At 40.0% G+C, this 27,879-nt stretch overlaps 1 protein-coding gene across 3 annotated transcripts in view; it reads left to right on the top strand.

Annotated features, from left to right (window-relative positions):
- atrnl1b (attractin-like 1b) overlaps positions 1-27,879 on the top strand; it is a 928,830-nt gene that overhangs the window by 166,168 nt on the left and 734,783 nt on the right. For 2 of the 3 annotated variants that reach the window (XM_072557356.1, XM_072557358.1), the window contains exons 9-10: positions 2,743-2,926; positions 14,612-14,766. The exons of the other annotated variant lie outside the window; for it this stretch is intronic. In XM_072557356.1, the coding sequence (XP_072413457.1) occupies positions 2,743-2,926; positions 14,612-14,766 (339 nt within the window). The remainder of the gene's footprint in view (positions 1-2,742; positions 2,927-14,611; positions 14,767-27,879) is intronic. 3 annotated transcript variants of the gene reach the window in all.

Below are 27,879 nucleotides of genomic sequence, written 5' to 3'. Positions count from 1 at the left end.
CAGGGAGATCAGAATTAACATTTGAGAGATCATTCAAACGTCAGATAACACCAGAGAAGAAGCTATTCTCGAATCTGTTCATACGTGTATTCAAACTTATTTATCCTTTGCCCGATGGAAGAGGGTGGAAGAGAATATAATGGGGGTAGGAGAGATCTTTGATTTTGTTGCTTGTTTTCCTGAGGCAGCGAGAAGTATTGATGGTTTCAATGGATGGAAGGTTGGTTTGCGTGATGATTTTCTGTAATTTCTTGTGCTCTTGGGAAGAGCAGTTGCCAAATCACACTGTGATGCATCCAGATATGGTGCTTTCTATGATGCATCTATAAAAATCGGTAAGCGTGGATATACTGAATTTTCATAGCCTCCTGAAAAAGTAAAGATGTTGTTGAGCCTTCTTGACCATTACATTGACATGGGTGGACCAGGACTGGTTGTTGGTGGTCATCAATCCCAAGAACTTGATGCTGTCACTCATTTTCACCTCAACGTCATGAATGCAGACAGAATGTGCCCTCCACTCGCCTTCCTGAAATCAATGGCTAGCTCTTTCATCTTGTTGACATTGATGGAGAACACTCAATCCATTTCCTGTATTCTGTCTCATTGTTATTTGAAATCTGACCTACAATGCTGGGGTCATTAGCACATTTGTGAGTGGAATTGGGACAGAATTTGACTAAACCGACGTGAGTATACAGTCTGTTTTGATATAACGTTTCCTGTGCGATCCTGCATTATATGAAAATTATTTTTAATAGCAGCACTATTTAAACCAGTGAGACCAGAAACTCATTATAGCCCCAACACAGGTAAGCAAAGTTCACATTCTCCAAGTAATGGCCCAAATTCCTCAATCATGTATTAGCCAATTCACATTGAAGAAAAGCGGTATAGCAGATTCCAACTGTATAAGGAGTTTAGTCTGGGGCTGAGTATGCAGCCTTCCAGGGCACTGATGTTGAGGATTACAGTGTTGTTGCCTATTCTTACAAGTTGCAGTCTATGGGTCAGAAATTTGAGGCTCTAATTACAGAGGAGAGATGCAGAGACCTAGGTCTTGGAGTTTAGAGATGGGTTTGTTTGGAATTTGGTGAAGGCAGAACTGTAGTCAATAAGTAGGAGTCTGATGTATCAGCTTTGTTAACCAGATGTTCCAGAGATGATTGTAAGGTCAGGGAGATGGCATCTGCTGTGGACCTGTTGCACTGGTAGGAGAATTGCAAAAGGATCAAGACAATTTGTAGGTTGGTGTTGATGTGAGCCACAACTAACCTCTCAAAGAACTTCATAATTATGCAGGTCAGAGCCCATGGGTGGTAGTCATTTAGGTACACTGCATGATTTTTCTTTGACACTGGGATGTTGGTTGGGACTTCAGATCATAGTAAAGAGAGTTAAAGATGTCTGCAAATACTCTCGCCAGCTGGTCCGCATAGGATCCAAGTGCACAGCCCGGGACTCCATCCAGGCCAGTCGCTTTCAGTGGATTTATTCTCAAGAAAGCCGGTCTAACATCTGCAGCAGTGACCATGGGTACTCGTGCACCCGAGCTGTTGGGATAGGTGACATCATTTCACTGACCTTCTCTTCAAAATGAAATTAGAATGCATTGAGCCTATTGGAGGGTATATACTGTTGTCAAGATTAGAATGGTGCTGGAAAAGCATAACAGGTCAGGCAGCATCCGAGGAGCAGGAAAATCAGGCTAAAGTCCTTCATCGGAAATGAGGCTCATTGCTGATGAAGGGCTTTTGCCCGAAATGTTGATTTTCCTGCTTCTTGGATGCTGCCTGACCTGTAGTGCTTTTCTAGCACCAGTCTAATCTTGATTCTAATCTCCAGCATCTGCTGTACCCACTTCTGCCTAGGGGATGTACTATTGCCTGCAATTTTGTTTAACTTCGCTTTGTAGCCTGTTACGTTGTGTAATCCTTGCAGCAAACAACAGGTGTCCGTGTGGTTGGTGTGGGTATAAAGCTTAGTTTGCTATTGTGTCTTGTCATCTCCGATGGCCTTATAAAGATTGTACCTGGATTTCTTGTATTGACAGGGTTGCCCGACTTACGCTGGAGACCTGGAGTTCAGTAGGGAGTTGATCTCTGGTTCATCCATGGTCCCTCGTTGAAGAACATTTGGATTAATTTCTTCAACATGCAGTCTTCTACATAGTGACGATTGAAGTCCGTGACAATAGCTTGTTTAGGTTGGCCGTTGAGTTCTTGAATATGGCCCAATCCATTGATTCTAATCAGTCCTGTAGAAACCCTTCCATTGCCTCAAATCAGCACTATACTACTTTCTGTACTGCTTCTTCCTGCTTCAATTTCTGACTGCAATTGTTTGATTTTTGTCTTGATTTAATGGTACCAGCCCAAAATGAAACATGAAAAGCAGTGTAAGGTTTATAAAGGAATTGAATTGGAATAAAGCCCCTTTTTGTTTTCATTATTTTAGTTAAAATGTAAGTGGGAGATTAAGGAAAGCACTGTTTGTACTACATTTTACTTAAAACAGAAGATTCTGTTATAGATCAGCTTGAGGCAGTGTGACAACTTTTGTAGAAATCCTGACCAAATGTATGTTGGACTGTTGATAATTATTCGAGGATTAACTAGTTGCAGTAAAGTGTTTTCAGTGGTCGACTTTAAAAGTTATCTTTATTTGTGGTTAGAAAAGAACAATGGAAAATATTATATTCTAGTCTTAATGGACTTTTAATTGGTTTTATTCCTTGTCCAGAAACCAACATGTGGTTAGTGCCAGATATCAAAGGTGCAATCGTCCAGGGTGGATATGGGCACAGCAGTGTTTATAATGCGATGACAAAATCAATTTATGTGCATGGAGGATACAAAGCATTTACAAACAATAAGTATGGTTTGGTGGATGATCTCTACAAGTACACAGTAACTACCCGTACTTGGTAAGTGGACGAGTCAAACATTTATTCAGTTAATTTTTATTGTAGCATTTGATTTGAAATGAAATTAATTGAATGTTGGTGAGTATCTTAATAACTTGAATTAGTCAATCCATTTTCTGTTCTTTTTACCTTTATAGTGCTAGACAGGAAAGTTGAGAATAGTTTGCCAGTGAAAGTGTAAACATTTGTGGTCTTTCAGTACAGTGTTGCATTTGACTCTGTTTATGACTTATGCATTTTTAAATTGACTTTCTTTAGGAGTTTGAGATATATTTTGAGAATACATTTTACTGCAGATTTACTATATTTCAGAAATTAACACATATCAAAAATCTAGAATTGGCATGCTATGAATGTGATATATGACCTCCTTGGAATTATTTTGATCAATTATTCTTGGCACTTTGTGTTTTTCTGTCTTCAGAAATATATTTACTTATATAATGTTGCTGTTAATCAAAGGTTGCAAAGTGCTGTGTAACTAATGAGCCTGTTTGAAGAGCAGTCAATGTTATGGAAGCCATGGTGCGGAGGAGCTGGTGTTGGACTTGGGTGGACAAAGTTAAAAATCACACAATACCAGATCATAGTCCAACAGGTTTATTTGGAAGTACTAGCTTTCAGACTGGTGCTGTCTAATCAGCTATCTGATGAAGGAGTAGTGCTTTGACAGCTAGTGCTTCCAGATAAACCTGCTGGATGATAACCTGGTATTGTGTGTTGTTTTTTTTTACAGTGTAATTGAAAACTTTCTAATTAGTTTACATTATGCATTATGACTTCTGAGTAAAATAACTTTGGAAAGTTATATTTCTTTTGTGTGTGAACAGATTGTTCTGCCACTTAAATATATCTGGTAAAATGCCCTAATTTTTGTGACATGTTTACAATGTGAGTAAAGATTCCCTCAGTACCGAAGTTATGTAGTTTTTAATCCGTAGCAGAATCATTTTTAATAAAGATAACCAACTAAATCATCCAACAAAGATCTACTCACTTTGCAAGAATTCCCTAATGATGTTGGAGAAACTTTGGTCTTTTATCACATCAAGCATACCATTTAGAATTGATTGGAAATCTTTTTATTGTTTAAAAAGTACATTCTATGATGAACTCAAATATGACCCATCTTTGAATCAAAATGGTCTTCTAAAAGCACTGTAAAATGTAACCTAAGTTGAAGTTCTTGTTGATATTGTAAATAATGTTTTAATAATATATTTATCCTTTAACTGGAACTGATCATCAATCTAATTTGTGATAAAGGATGTTGAATTGATTACACAGGAGCTTAGGAGATTCTTAAAACCAAGAGAAAATTAAATTAAGGCTCAAAATATTCTATGTAGTTCCATACATTGTAATAGTAAACTAATCAGTTTTGCTCTTTCCAACACTTGACAATTATATTGCCAAGCCACCACTCTGGTGCCGAAACTCAGAATTCAATTAGTATTACAGATTTAAAGAATGAAGGTTAAATTGATTCTTTTAAATATTTTCTTTTTCATTTACAGCTTTCTTAATCATTTTGATCCTATTTTATCTCTCTTCATCTCTGCTGTCATTTTTGGATTCTGAACATCATTTAAATTGAATTTATATTTCTAATTTAGATTCTGCATGTCTAAGTGAGGTTTCTTCAATCTGATTAAAAGGCCTGCTGTAGTTCTGTTTGCATTTGGCACAGATTTCCTGCAGTGGAACTGGAATGGATGCCTATTGGTACCATGTTGCCATTCAGAAAGCTGAGAAAAACCTGTGGGTAGCTGTCAGCGTGGTATATAGCGAGCACCATTTTTTCGCTGGTTGCTGTTTATTGACCTAAGAAATTAGAATGGAAACAGTTGATGAAAAGTAACAGTATTTTAGATAGGAAGTGGATAATGGAATTTGAATATGATTATTATTGTTAGATATTCCTACTTATAGTGCAGAAAATGCATTAATTATTTCATGGCAAATAAAAAGGCATTTAATTCATCTGCCTCAAATTTCTTTTTAAATTTGAGCGAATTGTTAGTTCAACAGGAATAATGTCTTAAGGTTTACACCTGTGTACAGTTATTTGACCTAGTTCTTTAAATACAATAACAATATTTCCATTTGTCACAATTATTGTTTGTATTTTAAACAGTAATACCTGTGAATAACTGGCCAGAGGTCTTGGATAATTTTTGTAATGCCACTTATTAGCAGGATGCATACAATATAATTAATTATTTGTGTGAAAAGCACTTGAGCATTGGACAAATTATCATGAAAATACTGAAACCACTTATTTCTGTTGCTCTTGGCCTTTTGTTCACTTCTATAGATCCTTCAGTTAAAGATGCATTTCAACTAACATTTTCTTAATTTATTTGAATATTTGCTTAGGGCAATCTGTAGTTGAGGATCCATTTCATTGTAAATGTTATGGAAATGAGTGTTGATTTTCATGCAGTGGCACCTTTTCAAATGCCATTCGCCTTTAGCAATTTGACATTGGTGACTTCTATTTTTTTTAAATGTAATTTTCAAGCTTTGAAAGCAGAGGAGCACAACCCTGAGGCCTGTATAGCAATGATGCACTGTACTTAATGATTATCAATAAAACCTAACTGTAGAAGCAACAAAGACAATTCATGCAATTGTTACTAAATGGGAACCCCCCCCAAATTAAAACCGTCAACACAGAAAAGATTTATCCCACGCAGTAATCTGTGAAAATTTGAGAGGCCAAGAACTATTTAAAGTAAAAATTAACAACTTTATTTCTTAAAGTATAACAGACAATAATTAACTAAGAACTATTTACAAGTTCTTCCTCTAACCTATCTTTTACTTTCCCTTCTAGAATACTGGTCCGATTAAACCCCTGGTTAAGATTTACCAAAAAATTCACATTTCAAAACCAGCCAGCTATCGAATCTTCTCCTTGTATCTTTCTCTGTCTTCTTTTCTTCTTAGGGATTATGCTTCACAGGTTGCTGATAGATAAAGGTACCTTTAAGAGAGGTATTTTTCAGGCAGTCCAAGCATGCTGGTGGCTTAGCAGTTCTCCCTCAAGTGTTCATGTTTTCCTGGTCTTAAAACCCAAAGCATTGAATTGTGTCATTGGCTTTTAATATTGTCAATATACTAAATTCAAACTTGATTGGAGTCTGGTATTTTTTGGGGTATAATTTAAACTGATTTGCTCAATTCAAATTTGTTTTTGTCTCCTGGCAACCAGCTACTCTAGTTGCAGGACCAAAATGTCACATTGTAACTTTATATATATTCCCTACAGCGTGGAAACAGGCCCTTCGGCCCAACCAGTCCACACCGACCCTCTGAAGAGTAACCCACCCAGACCCATTTCCCTCTGACTAATGCACCTAACACGATGAGCAATTTAGCATGGCCAATTCACCTGACCTGCGCATCTTTGGATTGTGGGAGGAAACCCACGCAGACACGGGGAGAATGTGCAAACTCCACACATTGTTCAGAGCACTTGGTGATGTCAGGTAGTTCTGCCAGTTTTTAACTTTTTTAAAAGTACAGTACACTTCTACACCTTCATAACACCATGTATAGAAATGACAATTTGACTTGTTACAACTTTCTGGGGTGATGCACTGGAAATCAAAGTCCATTATTCTCGGAATCATCACATAGAAATTTAATCAAACAACCAATTTTCCCAATTGCATTTAATCGTCCAATTCAGGTTTAAAAACTGCACACTAGGTTTTTTCATTAATAGGAAAATAACAATTTCTTTTAATCAAACTGGTTTGAACAACAGCAAGAAAGAAACTTGAATTCTCCTTTTTAAAAATTCCCACACACGTACCAATAGACTTGGAGTGTCAAGATAAGGAAGGGGAAAAGTCAAAAAGCACAACTTTGGTACTACCCCGGATCACAAATGTTGATGTATTGTTTTATTTCAGTTTTCTTTTGACTTATTACAATTTTTGCTAATGATACAAGGTTGTGAATACCTTGATTCTCAATTTTTCTGGATTCAGGGTTGAGGATTCACCAAATCAGTGCCTCTGAAGGAGGTTTTTCCCTTCTACCTTTCAACAAGAGAATTCACAGACAGCAGTTTATTGGGAAATGATGAGTGAGATTAACCACCAAGAGATTTTCTGTGACTGCTCCACACAAAAAGAAACATTCAGGTGTTGTATCTTTGCAAACAAGAAACATCTCACCTAATGTCCAGATATCACCCTGTGTAGCCATTTGCTCAGCAACTAGTCAAATGATTACAATGTTGAAACCCTCCTGGGCTCACATCAACTGGTCTACTTGATAATTTGTCTAGGGATAGACTTTTGATTGAAAAACTAATCTAAACATATTCCCGAGAGTTGAGGTGTCTAGAATCTACTCCATCAATTGAATATAGCAAAATTGCAGACACCACTTTTAATGAGATTGAGTAATGCATTTTTAAAACTCCATCAGTATCTTCCATAGTTTTCTTGGTATAAAGTGGTATTTTAATGCAGTTGGCACAGTATATGGCTCGGTGATTAACACTGCCTCACGGTGCCAGGGACCTGGGTTTGACTCCAGCCTTGGGGTAGCTGGCTGTGGAGTTTCCACGTTCTCCCTGTGTCTGTGTGGGTTTCTACCTGAGTGCTCCAGCTTCCTCTCACAGTCCAAAGATGTGCACGTTAGGTGGATTGGCTATGCTAACGTAAGTATTATTCAGGAATGTGCAGGCGAGATGGGTTAACCATTGAAAATGCAGGGTTATGGTGTTGGGGGGGGGGGCGCTACTTGAGCTGGATCTAGGTGGGATGCTGTTTGAAAGGTTGGTGCAGACGTGATGGGCCAAATGGCCTCCTCGCACTGTAGAATTGCTGTCATTCTATGAATTCAAAACAGAAAGTTGTCTTTCTAGACTATATTGCTGAATACCTTATATAAGCAATAGGCTGATTGAACTTGCCCTGGACCTTGCTGATTTGGAGATGGGCAAGAGACAGGTTGGAAATTAAATATGGTGTTGCTGCAATGATTTGTTTGACCGTTTGTGAAGCATTCATGTCCATGTCAATCATCTCAGCTATCCTTGCTATTGGAAAAATACTCTGCTTGGGCAGGACAGTTTGGTAGTTGGTGTACTTCAGCCATCCTTTGTTAAAAAAACTCTCTCACTGACCTCTTCAATATGAAGTTTGGGATATGAGACATTAGGACTTTTGTGGACAACTCCATCAGTAGCTCAGGAACTCCAGGACCATGACATTGTTGCTTTAAGTGAAATACAGCAGGCAGAGAAAGGTCAGCTCAAAGAATAAAGTGATGGGTACACCTTCTGGAAGATTAAATCAGTGGAAGAGTACTGACTGAATGGTATTTAAGAAATGAACTTGTTGACATCTCAATAAGTCCCCTTTGGGAATAAATGAATGCCTCATGACCTTTTTGGCTGTCAATAACCCAGAAGCAAAATGCCATAGTCATCAGTGCATACATCCATAGATGCAATGATGAAGCACAAGAGGAATTCTACACTAGTTTTGATCAGCCATTCCATGTCTAGGAAGGAGACTATTTTTGGTGAATTTAGTGAGAGTTGGGAGTGGTACTATTGTCGGGAAAGATGTGATTAATAAGGAAGATATAGAAGAAACAAGTAACAACTGAATTTGAATCTCCACCTGACGAAATGTGGAGAATATGGTCTCATCATAATGAACACCTTAATTTATCAGAGAAACAAAAGATTAGACCTCCATGGTAACACACTTGTTCCAAACATTGACACTTCATGTCTATATCATTGCCCAAGTGAGGTACTGCAGTGATCTTTGCATCATCTGTGTAGTGATAAACTGATGACTGATGGACTGACCACAGTTAAATTTGGTCTGTTATTTCCATTAGCCTGGTCAAAAACTGGCAGCATGGAATGGACTTGAGAACTCTGAGGTATTGACTATCTTTCTTTCCTTAGTCATTCAACAACAGTTAATAATCATGAAACACAGTGTGTCTACAGTGCCAGATCTGGCCTTGAATCCATCAGAAAAAGCATTTGCGAAGAGGCTCTTGGTTTTGATTTTTAAATTCGTATTTGTACATAGGATGTTGATGTCTCTAGCTAGGCCAGAACCTTTTGCCCATCCCTAATTACCCAGAGGGCAGTAAAGAGTCAGCCACATTGCTGTGGGTCTGATGTCACATGTAGACTAGAACAGGTATGGGTGGCAGATTTCCTTTACTAAAGGGAAATCTTCCCTTTAAGGGGCAATAGTAAACTGGATAGGTGTTTACAACAATCAATAGATGTCAATTGCAATTTAGATTAGCTTTATATTCCAGGTTGTCATTGAATTCAAACTTATCTGCCATGGGATTTGAAATCATGTCTTCAGGAAATTAGCAAGGAGTTCTGAATTACTTTCAGAAGGATATGGGCCAGGTGCTGGCAGGTGGGACTAGATTGGATCGGGATATCTGGTCGGCATGGATGGGTTGGACCGAAGGGTCTGTTTCCATGCTGTGCATCTCTATGACTCTGCTAAGTCAATATCATTGCCAACACACCAATACCTCCCCTTTCTCTACCAGGAAATATCCAGGTGGATTTGACAAGAATGAGTTGGAGACAGATGAGCTACTAAGTCACAAGAGTAAGACATTCCTGAACTGGGAATGTCATCAAAACGCAAGAGCAAGATGCATACCATCAAATAGAGGTTAAGGTCCAACAAAAGATCCATAATCTAAAGAATAGATGGGGTAAAAAGTGCAGGAAATCCAGCAACTTGCCTTTTGCCGTGCATGGATACTTTAGGACAGTTGAAGACATCTACAGCTCAAGGACCTTCCCTATTGAGAGCTAAGAATGGTGGTGCTTATAAAGGACAGAGAGGCAGCTGATGTTGGAAGACGTACTTCAAGGTTATCCTCAACAGAGATTCAGTCCTCGATGTTCGCACCCTCCATCACATCCCACAATAGGCTACATGCCAGTATTCGGCATAATACCACAACATTAGCCCCACATGAAATTGAAAAAGCTATCTGACAACTGATAACAACTAAGGCTGCTGATTCACATGAGAGTCTTGCTGAAATACAGTGAATAAGCACACTAAGCATGAATGTATGACTTCATCTCCCTCACCTGGAAGGAGGAGAGCATGTCAGGTGAGATTTGAGACGTCAAGCAAGGAGATGAAGCCAACTACAATGACTTTAGAAGAACTTCCCTGCTGTCTACCAGGGAAAATCACTGCAAAAAGTCACCTCAATCACCTCCCTCCCAATTACTGAAGAGTTCCTCATATCTTCACAGTAAGATAATTCCAGAGAGCAGCAACAACCTCTCTGTATGGGCTTCTTTGATTTCAGAAAGGACTTCAACTCTGTCAACTGTGATTGTGGAACGTTATCCTCAAATTTGGCTGTCCTCAGAAATTATCACCATCCTCCACTTGCTGCACAATGACTTGCAAGTCATAATCCTCACGCATAGGTGCACCACAGACAAAAAAAGCCATTGGAAATGGGAGTCAGGCAAGGCTGTTTCATCCCATCCTTGCTCTTCTCTATCTTCCCCAGTGCGACATTCTACCACAAATTCATGAAGCTCTTCACTGGAGTGGAGCTTTACTGCAGAATGAGAGGGAAACTATTTAATCTATGCTGTGTTCAGTGCAATACCAAGACCTCCCCAACTTCTGTCATTAAGTTACAGAATGCAGTTGACATTTGCGTGTGCTGACATGGAGACTGACTGCAAGCTGTTTTTGATAAATTCACAGCCATACGAAAGAATTAGTCTTGAGCTAACCATCCAGAATACATCCGTAGTCATCTACCAGCTTGGTCCTACTGCACAGCACTGCAGCTCATCTGCCATCTTTGCTGCTGATAAAAATAGCAAGACAGCAGAAGTAATCAGACATGTTCCTGATCTGTTCCCGTGCAATTTGTTCAGCCTTCAAACCAGAAAAATGCCAGCCAATCTTTTGAATTTGTGACTTTTCAACTTTTGTTCTTTAATGTATTCTTGAAACTCACCACTATTGCTTTGAACCAGAAGCTTGAGGCTCAAGTCCATTCCGACACTTGGTGACCATTGAGTGAAGCAGTTGAAACAGATTATCTTAGTTTGCTAATACTTCCAACAATTGCCCACTATTTCCCAACTTGAAGGCAGTGTGAATGAGGGTATGAAATGAACAAACATCCCCTTTCTAAAAACAAATCTTGTATGGAATTGTATATTGTAGATTTTAAAGTTTCAAAGATTGTATTTTGTGAAAGACTGAAATGAAGATCGGAAACTAAATTAATGATTGAAACTCTACAATTGTACAGGCAGCCTGAAGAAAACAGAGGTTCAATTCATAAGCTAAATTTAGAAGCAAAGTTGGTACACCTATTTCTATCACTTGAAGATAAGCAGGGTTGTGGAAGTTCTGCAGAGATGTGCCCTTTTTGAAGAAGATGATTCATATGTGATTCAGGTTGGTTAAACACAGCTAGCGTTAGGCTAGATCCGAAAAGATGACCTCCATTTTTTTGTTGGGAAGAGTTTTGAAGGATTTTGTGACTGACCTTGATGATATATGCTGTGGACTGCCAGGCCAATTTGTAAGATCTATCTTTGCTGTATCTGTAAATTAATGTGTAATTTACAGTTTTAAAATCAATGGCATTTATGTAGGATCACCGAAACATAAATAGTTCATTCACCTCCTTGACCCTACTCCACCATTAGATGATAGCAGACCATCTACTTCAATTCCATAATCACGCACAGTTCCCATATTCCTTTCTCATTCGTAGTTTGAAATCTATCAATTAATGCCTTGAATTTAATGACTGAGTATCAACAGCCTGCTGGGGTAGAGAATTCCAATGGTTCACCACTTTGAGTGATAAAATTCCTCCTCCTGTCAGTACTTAATAGCTTGCCTTTATTTTGAGACTGTGTTGTCTGATGTTAGATCCTATTGTTGGGGGAAACATCCTTTCTGCTCCTACTCATTTAAGAATTTGGTATGATTTTCTGGGATCCTCACTCATCAAACTAGCTTGACCAGCTAGTCCCACCATCCCAGGAAGCAGTCTGGTGGACCTTGGTGTGCCTTTTAAATGTTGTTATTGTACCAGCCTCCTCCACCTCCTCTGCATTGCCCTCTGCATGAAAAAGTTGCTCCTTATGTCCCTTTTAAATCTTCCCCTCGCAACTTAAATCTATGCCCTCTAGTTTTGAACTCCCTTAACCTGGGAAAAGACCTTCACTATTCACCTATCCATGCCCCTCATGATTTTATAAACCTCTATAGGGTCACCCCTCAGCCTAAGTCATTCCAGAGAAAACAATCCCAGCCTCTTCAACCTGTCTCTGTAGCTGAAATGCTCCAATTCTGGCAATTTCCTTATAAAGCTTTTCTGAACCCTTTCAATTTCACAACATCTTTCATATAGCAGGGAGAGCAAAATTGAACACATTATTCCAAAGGTGGCCTAACCAATGTCCTGTACATCCACAACATGACCTCTAAACTCCTATGTGCGATGTCATGACCTATAAAAGCAACCATCTTAAACACATTCTTCAATATGCTGTCTACTTGTGACTTTTGAACATACTGGACAGGCTCTGTCTTTGACATGATCTGACTTGATAGACCATTCATATTTTAAAGAGTTGATGGTAAGAACAAAAGTGATGGATGAATTATAACAGCAAAATAAATCATCTTTATTATACAAACATGAATAAAATAAACATAAGCACTAATATCTGGGATATTGAGTAGGGAAGATGAATTTTGTCAAACACCACACAGACTGTGTACTAAATGGCCGATGTGGTCCAGGTAGATCCCACCAAGATGTTAAAGATGGCATCATCAATTTTGATTAGATTAGATTAGATTTCTTACTCTTAAAATTCTTCCTTTAATTAGGAATTCCAATGCTTCGCTTCTGAAGATTTGATTTTGAAGTAATCCTTCTGATTGCTTCAGTGACTCCTCATGTCTTAGTAGTTAAATCTCCATCTCCCCTATTTGGTCAGTTCCCCACAACCCACAACCAACAACAATCAACATGGCCCCTCTCCACCATTACCACTGATTTCATATTCATGTCACCTTCTCCTAGCTGCTCTAAGATCAAAAGAAATATCACTGGAATGGAGACATTAATTAATGCTTTCACTCCACTGAGTTTCTCAAGCAATTTCTGATTTTGCATAACGTATTTTAGGTATTTTAGTTGAACCTGTCTATTTTCTATTGTTAAACTTAAATTTCTAAATCTCATGTACTTAAATGTGTGAACCATGAACTGAACATTCACATCAATTGATTCTAATGGCCATAAAAGTGTACATGAGCATGGTACATAAGATATTTAGAAAATAGATCAACCAAATTTCAAATTTTCAGAAGGTTTACAAAGAACTACAGTTTTTTTTGCTATTTAAGTTATCTGGCTTTTTAATCTGTTTGTGACTGTTGGCATCCTTTGCCCACTGGTGTAATTTAGTACATTTTGAGGTAAGGATCTTATTGCTGGGCATTCATCGAAATTGTGAATCAAAACAGGTTCACTGAGAATACTGGAGTTCTAATTCCTCATTGAGTTTTCAGATCAGTTTTTGGAATAATATTTGACATGCTGCTTTTTTTTCATAAATATAATGCTTTCAGTTTTGCCATTTCTGACTGTTCTTAGTTATCTATCTCCACTAAAATAACAGAAGTTGGATTTATGTAGCATGCCATTACATCATCTGAATATTCCAAACTGCTCCATATCGAGTAACATATTTTTGAATCATAGTCACTGCTATAGCATAGTCTAACAGAGCAGGTAATCTGTGCACAACATGGTCCTACAGAAATGAGATAAATTTATGTTTAGCAATATTACTTAAGGAATATGTGTTATCCAGAGAATCCTGCAGTTCCTCAGCTCCCTCTTCCAGTAGAGCTTTGGGGTTCATTATTTTCACCAATGAGGAAAGATGCTGCATGCCATATTCACCTCCAATTATGCAATATTTCTTCTGTATGCCACTGAAATGTCTGTCTAAATTATTATACTAAAGTAGGGTTTGACACTCCTTTTTCAAAGTCTGGAGTGTTTCTGACCTAAGAAAGTCTGAAAATAAAAATGTGGAAACTATTTCTGTTCCAATTGTTAACTTTGCTTGAAATTGCTAGTTTGCTTATTGATATGTGAACAATAGGGAAGAATATTAGAATGAAAATATTTCAGTTGATCATGCATGCTCATCAGTTATCTCAGTACAGCAATTTACTAATTAATACTTTAATTCATTCTGATGACAGAAAATCTAAAATACGTTTACAGAAATTAATGTTTCCTATAGCACTCCAGTGTGTGTTAATGCAAGTCCCATTATGACAGTTAAAGAATTTGTATTTACTTAAAAATAGGAAGTTGGTATTCATGAAGATTCAACTCATTGACTAATATTCTACAGGAAAGGAGCTGTCCTTGCCTTGGTGGCTATCTGCAATTCAAATATAATTGTCTTGTAACTCCATCTCCAACCCACTGAAACCTTTTAATTATCAATTAAATTTACAATTGTAATCCATGTTTCTCTAAAAATCACTTCATTAAGGTTCATAGTAGCATTTTGATACATTTTATTGATACAAGTATTTTATTTTGCTTTTCTAAATACAAACTTAGGACAATCCTTAAAGAAAGCGGATTTGCTCGTTATCTACATTCAGCGGTCATCATCAGTGGGGCTATGCTCATTTTTGGCGGGAATACCCATAATGACACATCTCTGAGCAATGGAGCAAAATGTTTCTCTGCTGATTTCCTAGCATATGACATTGGTATGTAATAGAACTATCCTTTGGAATTCAAACTTGATTCATTTATATTAATTCCCTTGACTCATTCTCGCACACTCATTTTAGTTTTCTCTCTCTATTTTTCTTTCTCACTCTCTCTTCTGAACATTTCTATCTATCTTTCTTCTCTCTCCCTTCTTCCCTGCCATTTGATTGTACATACTGAATTGTTACTGAAGTTAAAAAAAAAAATGACAAACACCTTACCACTAGTACCAACAGTTATCTTTCCCCAGTCATTATCTTGGATTCCTTTTAATCTGGTTATGTATCTGTTCCTCCTTGGCCACATCATTTCAAAACAGTATTAGAGTCTACATGTACATTGGTGTGACCCAATACAAGGGTGAGCAGAATTTTCTTTAAAATAAATATTAGGAAGACTGTTCTTGACAAATAGATGTCTTTTTTTAATGTTTGCTCATGGAATGAGGATGTCGCTGGCTAGGTGAGCATTTATTGTCCATAGGAAACAACACAACCACATGACAGTGGGTCTGGAGTCACATGTAGGCCATACCAGGTAAGCATGGCAAATATCCCTTCCTGAAGAACATTAGCATCCTAGATGGGTTTTTAATGACAATCAGTACTAGTTACAGGGTTGCCATTAGACCAGCATTTTATTCTAGATTTTGTAATGAATTCAAATTTTGCCAACTGCCCTGATGGGAGTCAAACCCATGCCTGCAGAATATTGGCCTGGGGTTCTGGATTACTAGGATTCTAGATTACTGTTCCCTAGCCACTGACTCTGTCTCTCTCTCTCTACTCTCTCTTCCTGAACTAGGTCATTCAATACTTTTTTTGAAAGGGTGAGTGTAACCCTTTATTTTCTCTTAGACCAGATGAGACTCTGGTTTCTTTGTTTAAACATTTATTCAGGCATGGATGGGAGATGTTTAAGAAAATGGTGTACAGCTCAAATTTTATTATAAAATTTTATTATTAAAAGAAAAGAGTTTATATGACTTTTTTTTGCAGATAACAAACTTCCAATCGAAAATTCCAACAGATAATTTCCAATCTTGAGCCTATTTCTACTCAACCCTGGATGCATAATTCATATTCTAAATTAGTAATCATGACTATATAATCCAATCCTCTTGAAACTAATGCACATGATTGTATTATCCAATCATATCATTACATGTTTACATTTCTAACAGCTACCATGCACTTGTAGTTACTGGAAATCCATACTGCTTACTTTCCTCTCAATCACCTTGGTGTTGTATTTGACACCAAGGTAGGTTGATAACCACTTAGCAGCGCCATCACTATAACTGCCTATTTTTATCTCAAACGTATGGCCATCTTAATTACCTACCTCATCTCATTTACGACTGAAACTGCTGGTCAACCTACCATATTCTCTTTTCCATGAACTTAAAATCATCTAAACCTCTACTCTTCTTAATCAACCTTGCATGAAGTCCAATTTGTCCACTACCTGTGTCTTTGCGATTTACATTGACTTCCACTTGAAAAATGCCTTGATTTTAAAGTACTTAATTCCTCCCCTTCTCTAATTTCTTCTCGCCTGAAAACCTTTATTTCATGTCTTCCTCCAATCCTAGCTTCTGGTGTTTATCTGATTTAAATTCCTTTAAAACCAGCATGCCTTCAGTTGCCAAGCTCCTATGCTATGAAATTCCCTCCCTCAACCCCTTGGCCCCTCTCTTTCCATTTGCTTCTTCAACCCAGCCCTTGAAAGTTACCTCTGACTGAACTTTTGTGATGTGTTCTAATATCTCCTCACATGATTGTGTTAAATTTTATTTTTAAATGCTCCTGTACTTTGTTTTGTGATGTTTTACAATGCAAAAAATGTGATAAAAATTGAAGTTGTTAGACACAGTCATGGTGTTTAATTGAGTTATAAGCCACATGATTCTATTTAATGCCTGACTGTAGTAGATTCTCCGAGAAACAAAGATGTAAAATAAATATACTTACGTCCAATGAACAATCATGTGAAAGCCGTGCACCGTAGAAAATGGACATTTTTTATGACAGTGCTGCCTTCTTGATATTGAAAATGTTTTCATAAATCACCGTGAAATGATCTGACACATTTATTACCCTGTCTTGATTTTCTGAGTTCCAAAATTAATAGGTTTGATTAAGATACTTTTGCATGGAACCTTCAGTTGCTTAAGTGGTGTTACTTCAAGTGGATGTATTTTTTATTTAACTTTTCATAGTTTTGGTGTATTGTATGTATTAATGCTACTCTAATGCATTTATTTACATTGCCTGCATGTACAATTCAAGTTCCAGCTTTCTGCTGCTGCTACCCATATTCTAGTTATTAAGGTTCAAAAAATGCTTAGAAGGTATATTGATTGACTTTCTTGTAGACTGATAAAGTTTTCCATCCTTGGAGAGAATCATTTATCACCTTGTTCATATTTCTCTTGATCAGTGACTTCCCTTGTGCCACTAGTCTATGTAAATCTGCTTCTAATGCATGCCTCGAGGAGTGGCATAAACTGTATATGTTTTCCCAAACTAACTTCCTCTTTCTAGCCTCTTCCTGAACTTAAGTTTCACAGGTCCTGATTGTCATCTGATATCTCATCTACTTTGTCATTGTACATACTGAAAGCTTGATAATATGTAGATGGTGACACTATGCAGCATCAGGGTTGCGACCCATTATTGCTATGCACAACATTCTATGCACAAATAATTTGAATGTATAACTTGGGTTGTGTAAATCCTGGTGAATTTTCCTCTCACTCAGTGCCAGAGGGAATTATGATCTCCAGATCCTGACCTGGCTGAAATTGGCTAACTCAAAACCGATGGGACAGTTATTTTAAAAAAAGTCATGATAAGCAAATAATCAAGAGCAGTGTTACTCGTTACATTTCTATTGTTTGACTTTTCTGTCATTCATTGTGCTCCATCATTGCATGCACAAAAACGCATATACTTGAAGAAATTTGAAAACGAAATAAGTTGTAACAATTTTTATTTGATGTTGTAAATGAAGATTTGAATGAATGGCTAAAAGAATATTTTAAAGTTTATAGGTCTTTATTGCATTAGGTAAAACAAAAATAATACCTTTTGGAGCATTTATTTTATGTTGCTTTGGGAACTTATTGGTTGTCAAATTAAAATGACTGTTATATTTTCCATTAGTCCAGATGTGTTTGGATAGCTATTGGCTTCATAGGTATTTTCCAAAATAAGCACTTGTGGAATGTGTCAAAGTATTTCATGCAATCTGACGAAGACTTCCTATGAGGAGAATTTACTTAATGTCGCAAAATACTTTTTCATGATTTCTAAGAAATAAGTTCAAGTAATTAACTGAATATTCCCATCTCTCCTTTCATTGACCATCTGAAAAACACACAGGTATCCACAGGACTTGAAATAAATAAATTTTTCTGTCCGCTTCCATCAAAATTCATGACTTATGAAGTCTTTGTCATATTATCCTTTTCAAACATGTACAGAGCTGATGGTTAACTATAATATTGTCTTCAGAGGAGAGTTCTAGTAACTGTCACAAAATCTAAACTTTACATGAGAATATAGGAAACAGGCACAGCAATAGGCCATTCAGCCCTTTAAGATTTCCTGACAATCTATGTGATTGATCTGCTCTTGATCTCAACGCCTCTTTACTGTCAACTCTTCATAACCTTTAATACTTCAATATTCCACGGATCGAGGAACCTCCTGTTTAAACACTTTAAGTGACCTAGCCTCCACAAACTCCGGAGTAAAGACTCCCAGACAGATGTTCACTATGCTCTGGGAGAAGAAATCCATTTTCATGGCATGGTGGTTCAGTGCTGCCTCACAGTGCCAGAGACCCGTGTTTAATTCCAACCTCTGGTGACTGTCTGTGTGGAGTTTGCACATTCTCCCTGTATCTGCGTGGGTTTCTTCCGGATGCTCCGGTTTCCTCCCACAGTCCAAAGATGTAGGGGAGATACTAAATGAATATTTTGCATCAGTATTTACTGTGGAAAAGGATATGGAAGATATAGACTGTAGGGAAATAGATGGTGACATCTTGCAAAATGTCTGGATTACGGAGGAGGAAGTGCTGGATGTCTTGAAACGGTTAAAGGTGGATAAATCCCCAGGACCTGATCAGGTGTACCCGAGAACTCTGTGGGAAGCTAGAGAAGTGATTGTTGGGCCTCTTGCTGAGATATTTGTATCATTGATAGTCACAGGTGAAGTGCTGGAAGACTGGAGGTTGGCAAACGTGGTGCCACTGTTTAAGAAGGGCAGTAAAGACAAGCCAAGGAACTATAGACCGGTGAACCTGACCTCAGTGGTGGGCAAGTTGTTGGAGGGAATCCTGAGGGACGGGATGTACATGTATTTGGAAAGGCAAGGACTGATTCGGGATAGTCAACATGGCTTTGTGCATGGGAAATCATGTCTCACAAACTTGATTGAGTTTTTTGAGGTGGTACCAAAGAAGATTGATGAGGGCAGAGCAGTAGATATGATCTATATGGACTTCAGTAAGGCATTCGACAAGGTTCCCCATGGGAGACTGATTAGCAAGGTTAGATGTCATGGAATGCAGGGAGAACTAGCCATTTGGATACAGAACTGGCTCAAAGGTAGAAGACAGAGAGTGATGGAGGGTTGTTTTTCAGACTGGAGGCCTGTGACCAGTGGAGTGCCACAAGGATCGGTGCTGGGTCCTCTACTTTTTGTCATTTACATAAATGATTTGGATGCAAGCATAAGAGGTACAGTTAGTAAGTTTGCAGATGACACCAAAATTGGAGGTGTAGTGGACAGCGAAGAGGGTTACCTCAGATTAAAACAGGATCTTGACCAGATGGGCCAATGGGCTGAGAAGTGGCAGATGGAGTTTAATTCAGATAAATGCAAGGTGCTGCATTTTGGGAAAGCAAATCTTAGCAGGATTTATACACTAAATGGTAGGGTCCTAGGAAGTGTTGCTGAACAAAGAATCCTTGGAGTGCAGATTCATGCTTCCTTGAAAGTGGAGTCGCAGGTAGATAGGATAGTGAAGAAGGTGTTTGGTATGCTTTCCTTTATTGGTCACAGTATTGAGCACAGGAATTGGGAGGTCATGGTGCGGCTCTACAGGATATTGTTTAGGCCACTGTTGGAATATTGCGTGCAATTCTGGTCTCCTTCCTATCGGAAAGATGTTGTGAAACTTGAAAGGGTTCAGAAAAGATTTACAAGGATGTTGCCAGGGTTGGAGGATTTGAGCTACTGGGAGAGGCTGAACAGGCTGGGGCTGTTTTCCCTGAAGCGTCGGAGGCTGAGGGGTGAACTTAGAGGTTTACAAAATTATGAGGGGCATGGATAGGTTAAATAGGCAAAGTCTTTTCCCTGGGGTCAGGGAGTCCAAAACTAGATGGCACAGGTTTAGGGTGAGAGGGGAAAGATATAAAAGAGACCTAAGGGGCAACTTTTTCACGCAGAGGGTGGTACGTGTATGGAATGAGCTCCCAGAGGATGTGGTGGAGGCTGGTACAATTGCAACATTTAAGAGGCATTTGGATGGGTATATGAATAGGAAGGTTGGAGGGAAATGGGCCGGGTTCTGGCAGGTGTGACTAGATTGGGTTGGGATATCTGGTCGGCGTGGTAGGTTGGACCGAAAGGTCTGTTTCCATGCTGTACATCTCTATGACTCTATGACTGTATGTGCAGGTCAGGTGAATTGGCCATGCTAAATTGCCCATAGTGTTAGGTACATTAGTCAGAGGTAAATGTAGGTGAATGGGTCTGGGTGAGTTACTCTTTGAAGAGTCAGTGTGGACTTGTTGGGCCGAAGGGCCTGTTTCCACTCTGTAGGTATCTAATCTAAACAAATCTCAGTTTTAAATACATGTCCCCTTGGGATATAGAACATAGAACAGTACAGCACAGAACAGGCCCTTCAGCCCACGATGTTGTGCCGACCACTGATCCTCATGTATGCACCCTCAAATTTCTGTGACCATATGTATGTCGAGGAGTTTCTTAAATGTCCCCAATGACCCTGCCTCCACTACTGCTGCTGGCAATGCATTCCATGCTCTCTCAACTCTTTGTGTAAAGAACCCGCCTCTGACATCCCCTCTATACTTTCCTCCAACCAGCTTAAAACTATGACCCCTCGTGTTAGTCATTTCTGCCTTGGGAAATAGTCTCTGGCTAAGGACTCTATCTATGCTTCTCATTACCTTGTATACCTCAATTAGGTCCCCTCTTCTCCTCCTTTTCTCCAATGAAAAAAGTCCAAGCTCAGTCAACCTCTCTTTATAAGCCCTCCAGTCCAGGCAGCATCCTGGTAAACCTCCTCTGAACCCGCTCCAAAGCATCCACATCTTTCTTATAATATGGCGACCAGAACTGGACGCAGTATTCCAAGTGCGGTCTAACCAAAGTTTTATAGAGCTGCAACAAGATCTCACGACTCTTAAACTCAATCCCCCTGTTAATGAAAGCCAAAACACCATATGCTTTCTTAACAACCCTGTCCACTTGGATGGCCATTTTAAGGGATCTATGTACCTGCACCCCAAGATCCCTCTGTTCCTCCACACTACCAAGAATCCTATCTTAATCCTGTACTCAGCTTTCAAATTCGACCTTCCAAAATGAATCACCTCGCATTTATCCAAGTTGAGCTCCATCTGCCACCTCTCAGCCCATCTCTGCATCCTTCAATGTCCCGCTGCAGCCTACAACAGCCCTCTATACTGTCAACGACACCTCCAACCTTTGTGTCGTCTGCAAACTTGCTGACCCATCCTTCAATCCCCTCATCCAAGTCATTAATAAAAATTACAAACAATAGAGGCCCAAGGACAGAGTCCTGTGGAACACCACTCACCACAGACTTCCAGGCAGAATATATTCCTTCTACTACCACTCGCTGTCTTCTGTTGGCCAGCCAATTCTGTATCCAGACAGCTATGTTCCCCTGAATCCCATTCCCCCCCGACCTTCTGAATGAGCCTACCATGGGGAACCTTATCAAATGCCTTGCTAAAGTCCATATACACCACATTCACAGCTCGACCCTCATCAATCTTTCTTGTCACATCCTCAAAGAACTCGATAAGGTTTGTGAGGCATGACCTGCCCTTCACAAAGCCGTGTTGACTGCATTTAATCAAGCCATGCTCTTCCAGATGGTCATAAATCCTATCCCTCAGAATCCTTTCTAACACCTTGCAGATGACAGACGTGAGACTTACTGGTCTGTAATTGCCGGGGATTTCCCTATTTCCTTTCTTGAAGAGAGGAATTACATTTGCCTCTCTCCAGTCCTCGGGTACGACTCCAGTGGAGAGCGAGGATGAAAAGATCTCCGCAAGTGGTGAAGCAATTGCATTTCTTGTTTCCCAAAGCAGCCGAGGACAAATCTGGTCCGGGCCTGGCGACTTGTCAATCTTAATGTTTGACAAAATTTTCAGCACATCAGCTTCCTCTATCTATTTCAGCATGCACACCTGCTCTTCAAAGGTTTCATTCACTACAAAGTTCATTTCTTTTGTAAAGACAGAAGCAAAAAACTCATTTAGGGCTTCCCCTACCTCCTCAGACTCCATACACAAATTCCCTATGCTATCCCTGATCGGGCCTACTCTTTCTTTGACCATTCTCTTATTCCTCACATAAGTGTCAAATGCCTTTGTGTTCTCCCTAATCCGTTCTGCCAAGCCTTTCTCGTGCCCCCTCCTGGCTCTCCTCAGACCATTTTTAAGCTCCTTCCTTGCCTGCCTGTAATCCTGTAGAGCTGAGCTTGACCCTAGCTTCCTCCACCTTACGTAAGCTACCTTTTTCCTTTTGACGAGAAGCTCCACCGCTCTCGTCATCCAAGGTTCCTTTATCTTACCACTTCTTGCCTGCCTCAGAGGGACATATTTATTCATCACTTGCAACAACTGTTCCTTAAACAGTCTCCACATGTCTATAGTGCCTTTACCATGGAACAACTGCTCCCAATCCATGCTTCCTAACTCATGTCTAATCGCATCATAGTTTCCTCTTCCCCAATTAAATATCCTCCTATTTTGCCTAATCCTCTCCTTCTCCATAGCTATGTGGAATGTGAGGCAGTTGTGGTCACTATCACCAAAATGCTCTCCCACCACAAGATCTGATACCTGCCCTGGCTCATTGCCGAGCACCAAGTCTAGAATGGCCTCTCCCCTCATCGGCCTGTCAATGTATTGAGTAGGAAACCCTCCTGAACACACCTTACAAAAGCAGCTCCATTCAAATCTTCTGCTCGAAGGAGGTTCCAATCAATATTGGGAAAGTTAAAGTCACCCATTACAACAACCCTACTATGTCCACACTTTTCCAAAATCTGCCGACTTATTCTTTCTTCCATCTCCCTGCTGCTATTGGGGGGCCTGTAGTAAACCCCTAATGAGGTGACTGCTCCCTTGCTGTTCCTAATTTCCACCCATACTGACTCGGTAGGCAGACCTTCCTCGACAATGGAAGCTTCTGTAGCTGTGATACCCTCTCTGATTAGTAGTGCTACACCCACTCCTCTTTTTTTCCCCCTCCCTATTCTTTTTAAATGCTCTAAACCCTGGAACATCCAGCAACCATTCCTGCCCCTGAGAAACCCCCGTCTGTGTTATGGCCACAACATCATATCACCAGCTACTGATCCATGCTCTAAGTTCGTCACTCTTATTCCTGATACTCCTTGCGTTAAAGCAAACACACTTTAACTGATACCTTGGTTCCTTGCCAGGAAAATCCTTCCCACTAGCTGGTCTACCTCTTGCTACTGCCTCATCTGCATCAACTCTCATCTCTGGTATACAGCTCAGGTTCCCACCCCCCTGCCATACTAGTTTAAACCCTCTCGAACTACTCGAGCAAAACTTCCACCCAGGACATTGGTCCCCTTTCAGTTCAGATGCAACCCGTCCTTCTTGTACAGGTCCCACCTTCCCCAGAAGGCATCCCAATTATCTACATATCTGAAGCCCTCCCTTCTACACCAGCTGCGCAGCCACGTATTAAGCTGCGCCCTCTCCCTGTTCCTCACCTCGCTATCTCGAGGCACCAGTAGTAAACTAGAGAACACTACTCTGTTCGTCCTGCTTTGCAGTTTCCATCCTAACTCCCTGAAATCACTTTTTATATCTTCGATCCTTTTCCTGGCTATATTATTAGTGCCAATATGTAACAAGATTTCTGGTTGTTCTCCCTCCCCTTTTAGAACCGTATACACCCAATTGGAGACGTCCCGGACCCTGGCACCAGGGAGGCAACATACCTTCCGGGAGTCCCGATCCTGACCACAAAATCTCCTGTCGATTCCCCTCACTATCGAGTCCCCTACCACGAGTTCTTTTCTATTCTGCCCCCTTCCCTTCTCTGCCACAGTGTCATGCTCAGTGCCAGAGAACTGACTGCTATGGCTTTCCTCTGGTAGGTCATCTGCCCCCCAGCAATATCCAAAATGGTATACTTATTGCTGAGGGGAATGTCCATAGGGGATCTCTGCACTGTCCGTCTGTCCCCTTTTCTCCCCCTAACTGTAACCCATTTATCCTTGTCCTGAGCCTTAGGAGTGACCAACTCCCGGTAACTCCTCTCAATTACCCCCTCAGCCTCCCGAATGATCTGTAGTTCATCCAGCTCCAGCTCCAATTCCCTAACACGGTTTTCAAGGAGCTGGAGTTGAGTGCACTTCCCACAGACTTAGCCAGCGGAGACATGTGCCATGTCTTCCACCTGCCACATTCTGCAGGAGGAGCTAGCAACTGCCCTAGCATCCATACCCGACTTATCTGAACACCCACTCAGTACTAAAGTAGAAAGCTTAGTTCAAGTTGCTATAAAAATTGATAACAAACTTATATCCAAATGAGGAAGTTTAGAATGAACGTAACCTTATTAACTAGGTTAGAGGAGGAGGGCAGGTGGGAGACTCTACAGTAGTAGAGTCTCAGGTTTAGCCGCCTTGCTGATATATATGGTCACTGCTTTCCTTCCCGGCTGCCCCTCTGGTCCTTGTCATTTCCCCCGCTGCTCCCGCTCCTTCTGTGAAAGAGAAAACACTGCTGTCCGCTACCGGTAAGTAATTTTTAAAAAACTGCCTTACCTTAGCTCCAGTCTTCTGGGTTTGTCTTATCTCTGCTGCTGCTCGCACTCAAAATGGCCGTTGGCGTCGAAGGGTGAGTATTTATACTCACTGTTTTCCTTCCCGGCTGCCCCTCTGGTCCTCGTCACTTCCCTCGCTGCTCCCGCTCCTTCTTAGCTCCAGTCTTCCGGATTTGTCTTACCTCCGCTGCTGCTCGCACTCAATATGCAATTATGTCCCCTCGTTTGAGATCCCCCCCCAGTGGTAGAAACATTATGTCAACATCTACCCCATCAAGCCCCCTCACCTTTTTATTTTTCAATAAGATCATCACTATTCATCTGAACTCCAGTGAATAAAGGCTTAATCTGTTTAGCTATTCTTGGTGAGTCAACCCCTTCAACTAAGGGACCAGCCTAGTGAATCTTTTTTGAACTGCCTCCAGTGCCATTGTAACTTTTTTCAAACACAGAGATCAAAACTGTATGCTGTAGTCTGGGTGCAGCCACACCAACATCCTGTACAGTTGTAAAAGACTTGCCCATTTTTAATCTCCAGGCCTCAAGCAATAAAGAATGAAATTCCATTTGACCAGTTAAGTATTGCTGCACTTGCATGCTTACCTTTTGTGCTTCATGTGCTTCCATGTACACTACACTGTTTTTGGCATCTATCTCCACTGAAAAAATATCCTGCCTTTTGATTCTTCCTACCAAAGTGCATGTCCTCACATTTTCCTGTCTTAAACTGACTAGGAACAAATGTGACAATGTCTATATTCCCTTGCAGATTCTTTCTGTCTTTGTCCCATTTTTTCTATCATCACGAGATTTGGATATATTATCTCCCCTCCAACAAATCATTAATATAGATAGTACGTAATTGTGACCTGAGGACAGATTCTTGTGGCGTTCCACTCGCTCTGTTCTTTTGTCCTAAAAATGGCCATTAATCTCAATACTGTCTTGTGTGTGTTAATCAATCCACCTTAACCTGTGCTAATGCATTTTTCCAATACATGAGTTCTTATCTTGTGCAATAACCTTTTGTAACACCTTTATTGAATACCTTCTGGAAATGCAAATGCACAATATATGCCAGTTCTTCTTTATGGATATTGAAAACAGAGATGATAAAGAATTCCAGAAAATTTGTCAAACATTCAAACCTGACAAACATTTGTAACTTTCACAAAACACACTAACTCTAACTCTAACTCTAACTCTAACTCTAACTCTAACTCTAACTCTAACTCTAACTCTAACTCTAACTCTAACTCTAACTCTAACTCTAACTCTAACTCTAACTCTAACTCTAACTCTAACTCTAACTCTAACTCTGTGTTAGCTTTCCTGAATTCCCCGCTATTTCTAATTTAATGGACTCCTAACACTTTTCCAACAACAGATAATAGGATAACTAGCCTATTGTCTCCTGTTTTGTCTTCCTCCCTTCCAACATAGGACGTTTTATGAAAATTGGATCTGGAAGCCTCTGGCTGAGTAGATTATCTCCAAAGGACATTTTTTTTCTTAGTGTGGAAGTGAGAAATTCATCTGACAGAGAGTTGGACTTTGGACTTGCTTTTATATGTGTCTGTCAGAAATGCAGTGCGCAACAAAACATGTTGCAAGATGCACCTGATCGCGTTTGTTAGGAAATGCAGTTGTGCCTTTTGTTCAGTTTGGTTATGATTGCTTTCTAGGTCCTATTTAGAATTAAAATTAGATTTTATTGTCAAGTGTACTCGAGTACAAAATTACATGAATACAGTGAAAAGTATACAATATTGGCATTCCTGGCACCATCTTAGGTACAAAATCTTAGATACAAAGTAGAAAAATAAAGAAATAAAGTTAAAAGTTAAAATCTTTCTTAAGTGCTTCGCCATGCTGGGCCACATTCCCTACAAGGACTCAGTCTCTGCTTTGGCCTGCTCTCTGGGAGACCTTGGGCTGCTTGCTTTCACTGCAGATATCAGTGGACCTTCCTCACTCCTTGCTCTTTCTGCATTGGGCTTGAACTCCGACTGTTAAAGTCCTGATTCAGACCTCCAACCCACTGCCACTCTCTGGACCCCAACGTCCCCACTCCAGGTCCTCAGCTGCAGCCATGTTCTGTACTGAATAAGCCGCAATGCTGTGACCACTGCTGCCTCCACAACCGAGCTCTTGCCAGAAGATAAGTAAGTGAAAAAAAAGGGTAAAAATTGAAAGAAAAACAAGAAATGGGCTGAGGACTGGCAGATGGAATTTAACTTAGATAAATGCGAGTGCTACATTTTGGGAAATCAATCTTATCAGGATTTACACACTTTGGTAAGATCCTCGGGAGTGTTGCTGAACAAAGAGACCTTGGAGTGCAGATTCATTGCTCCTTGAAAGTGGAGTTGCAGTTGATAGGATAGTGAAGAAGGTTTGCTTTCCTTTATTGGTCAGAGTATTGAGTACAGGAGTTGGGAGGTCATGTTGTGACTGCACAGGACATTGGTTAGACCACTGTTGGAATATGGCATGCAATTCTGGTCTCCTTCCTATTGGTAGGATGTTCTGAAACTTGAAAGGGTTCAGAAAAGATTTACAAGGATGTTGCCAGGGTTGGAGGATTTGAGCTATAGGGAGAGGTTGTATAGGCTAGGGCTGTTTTCCCTGAAACATTGGAGGCTGAGGGGTCACCTTATAGAGGGGCATGGATAGGATAAATAGACAAAGTCTTTTCCCTTGGGCGGGGGAGTCCAGAACTAGAGGACATAGGTTTAGAGTGAGAGGGGAAAGATATAAAAGAGACCTAAGGGGCAACTTTTTCTTGCAGAATGTGGTGGGTGTGCAGAATGGGCTGCCAGAGGAAGTGGTGAAGGCTGGTACAATTGCAACATTTAAAAGACATCTGGATGGGTACATGAAGAGGAAAGGTTTGGAGGAATATGGACCAGGTGCTGGCAGATGGGACTAAATTGGGTTGGGATATCTGGTTGGCATGAACGGGTTGGACCGAAGTGTCTATTTCCATGCTGTACATCTCTA

The sequence above is a fragment of the Chiloscyllium punctatum genome, chromosome 38, assembly GCF_047496795.1.
Source record: "Chiloscyllium punctatum isolate Juve2018m chromosome 38, sChiPun1.3, whole genome shotgun sequence".
Taxonomy (NCBI): Eukaryota; Metazoa; Chordata; class Chondrichthyes; order Orectolobiformes; family Hemiscylliidae; genus Chiloscyllium; species Chiloscyllium punctatum.
The sequence above is the reverse complement of the archived record's forward strand: the minus strand, read 5'-3'. Positions and strand labels throughout refer to the sequence as shown.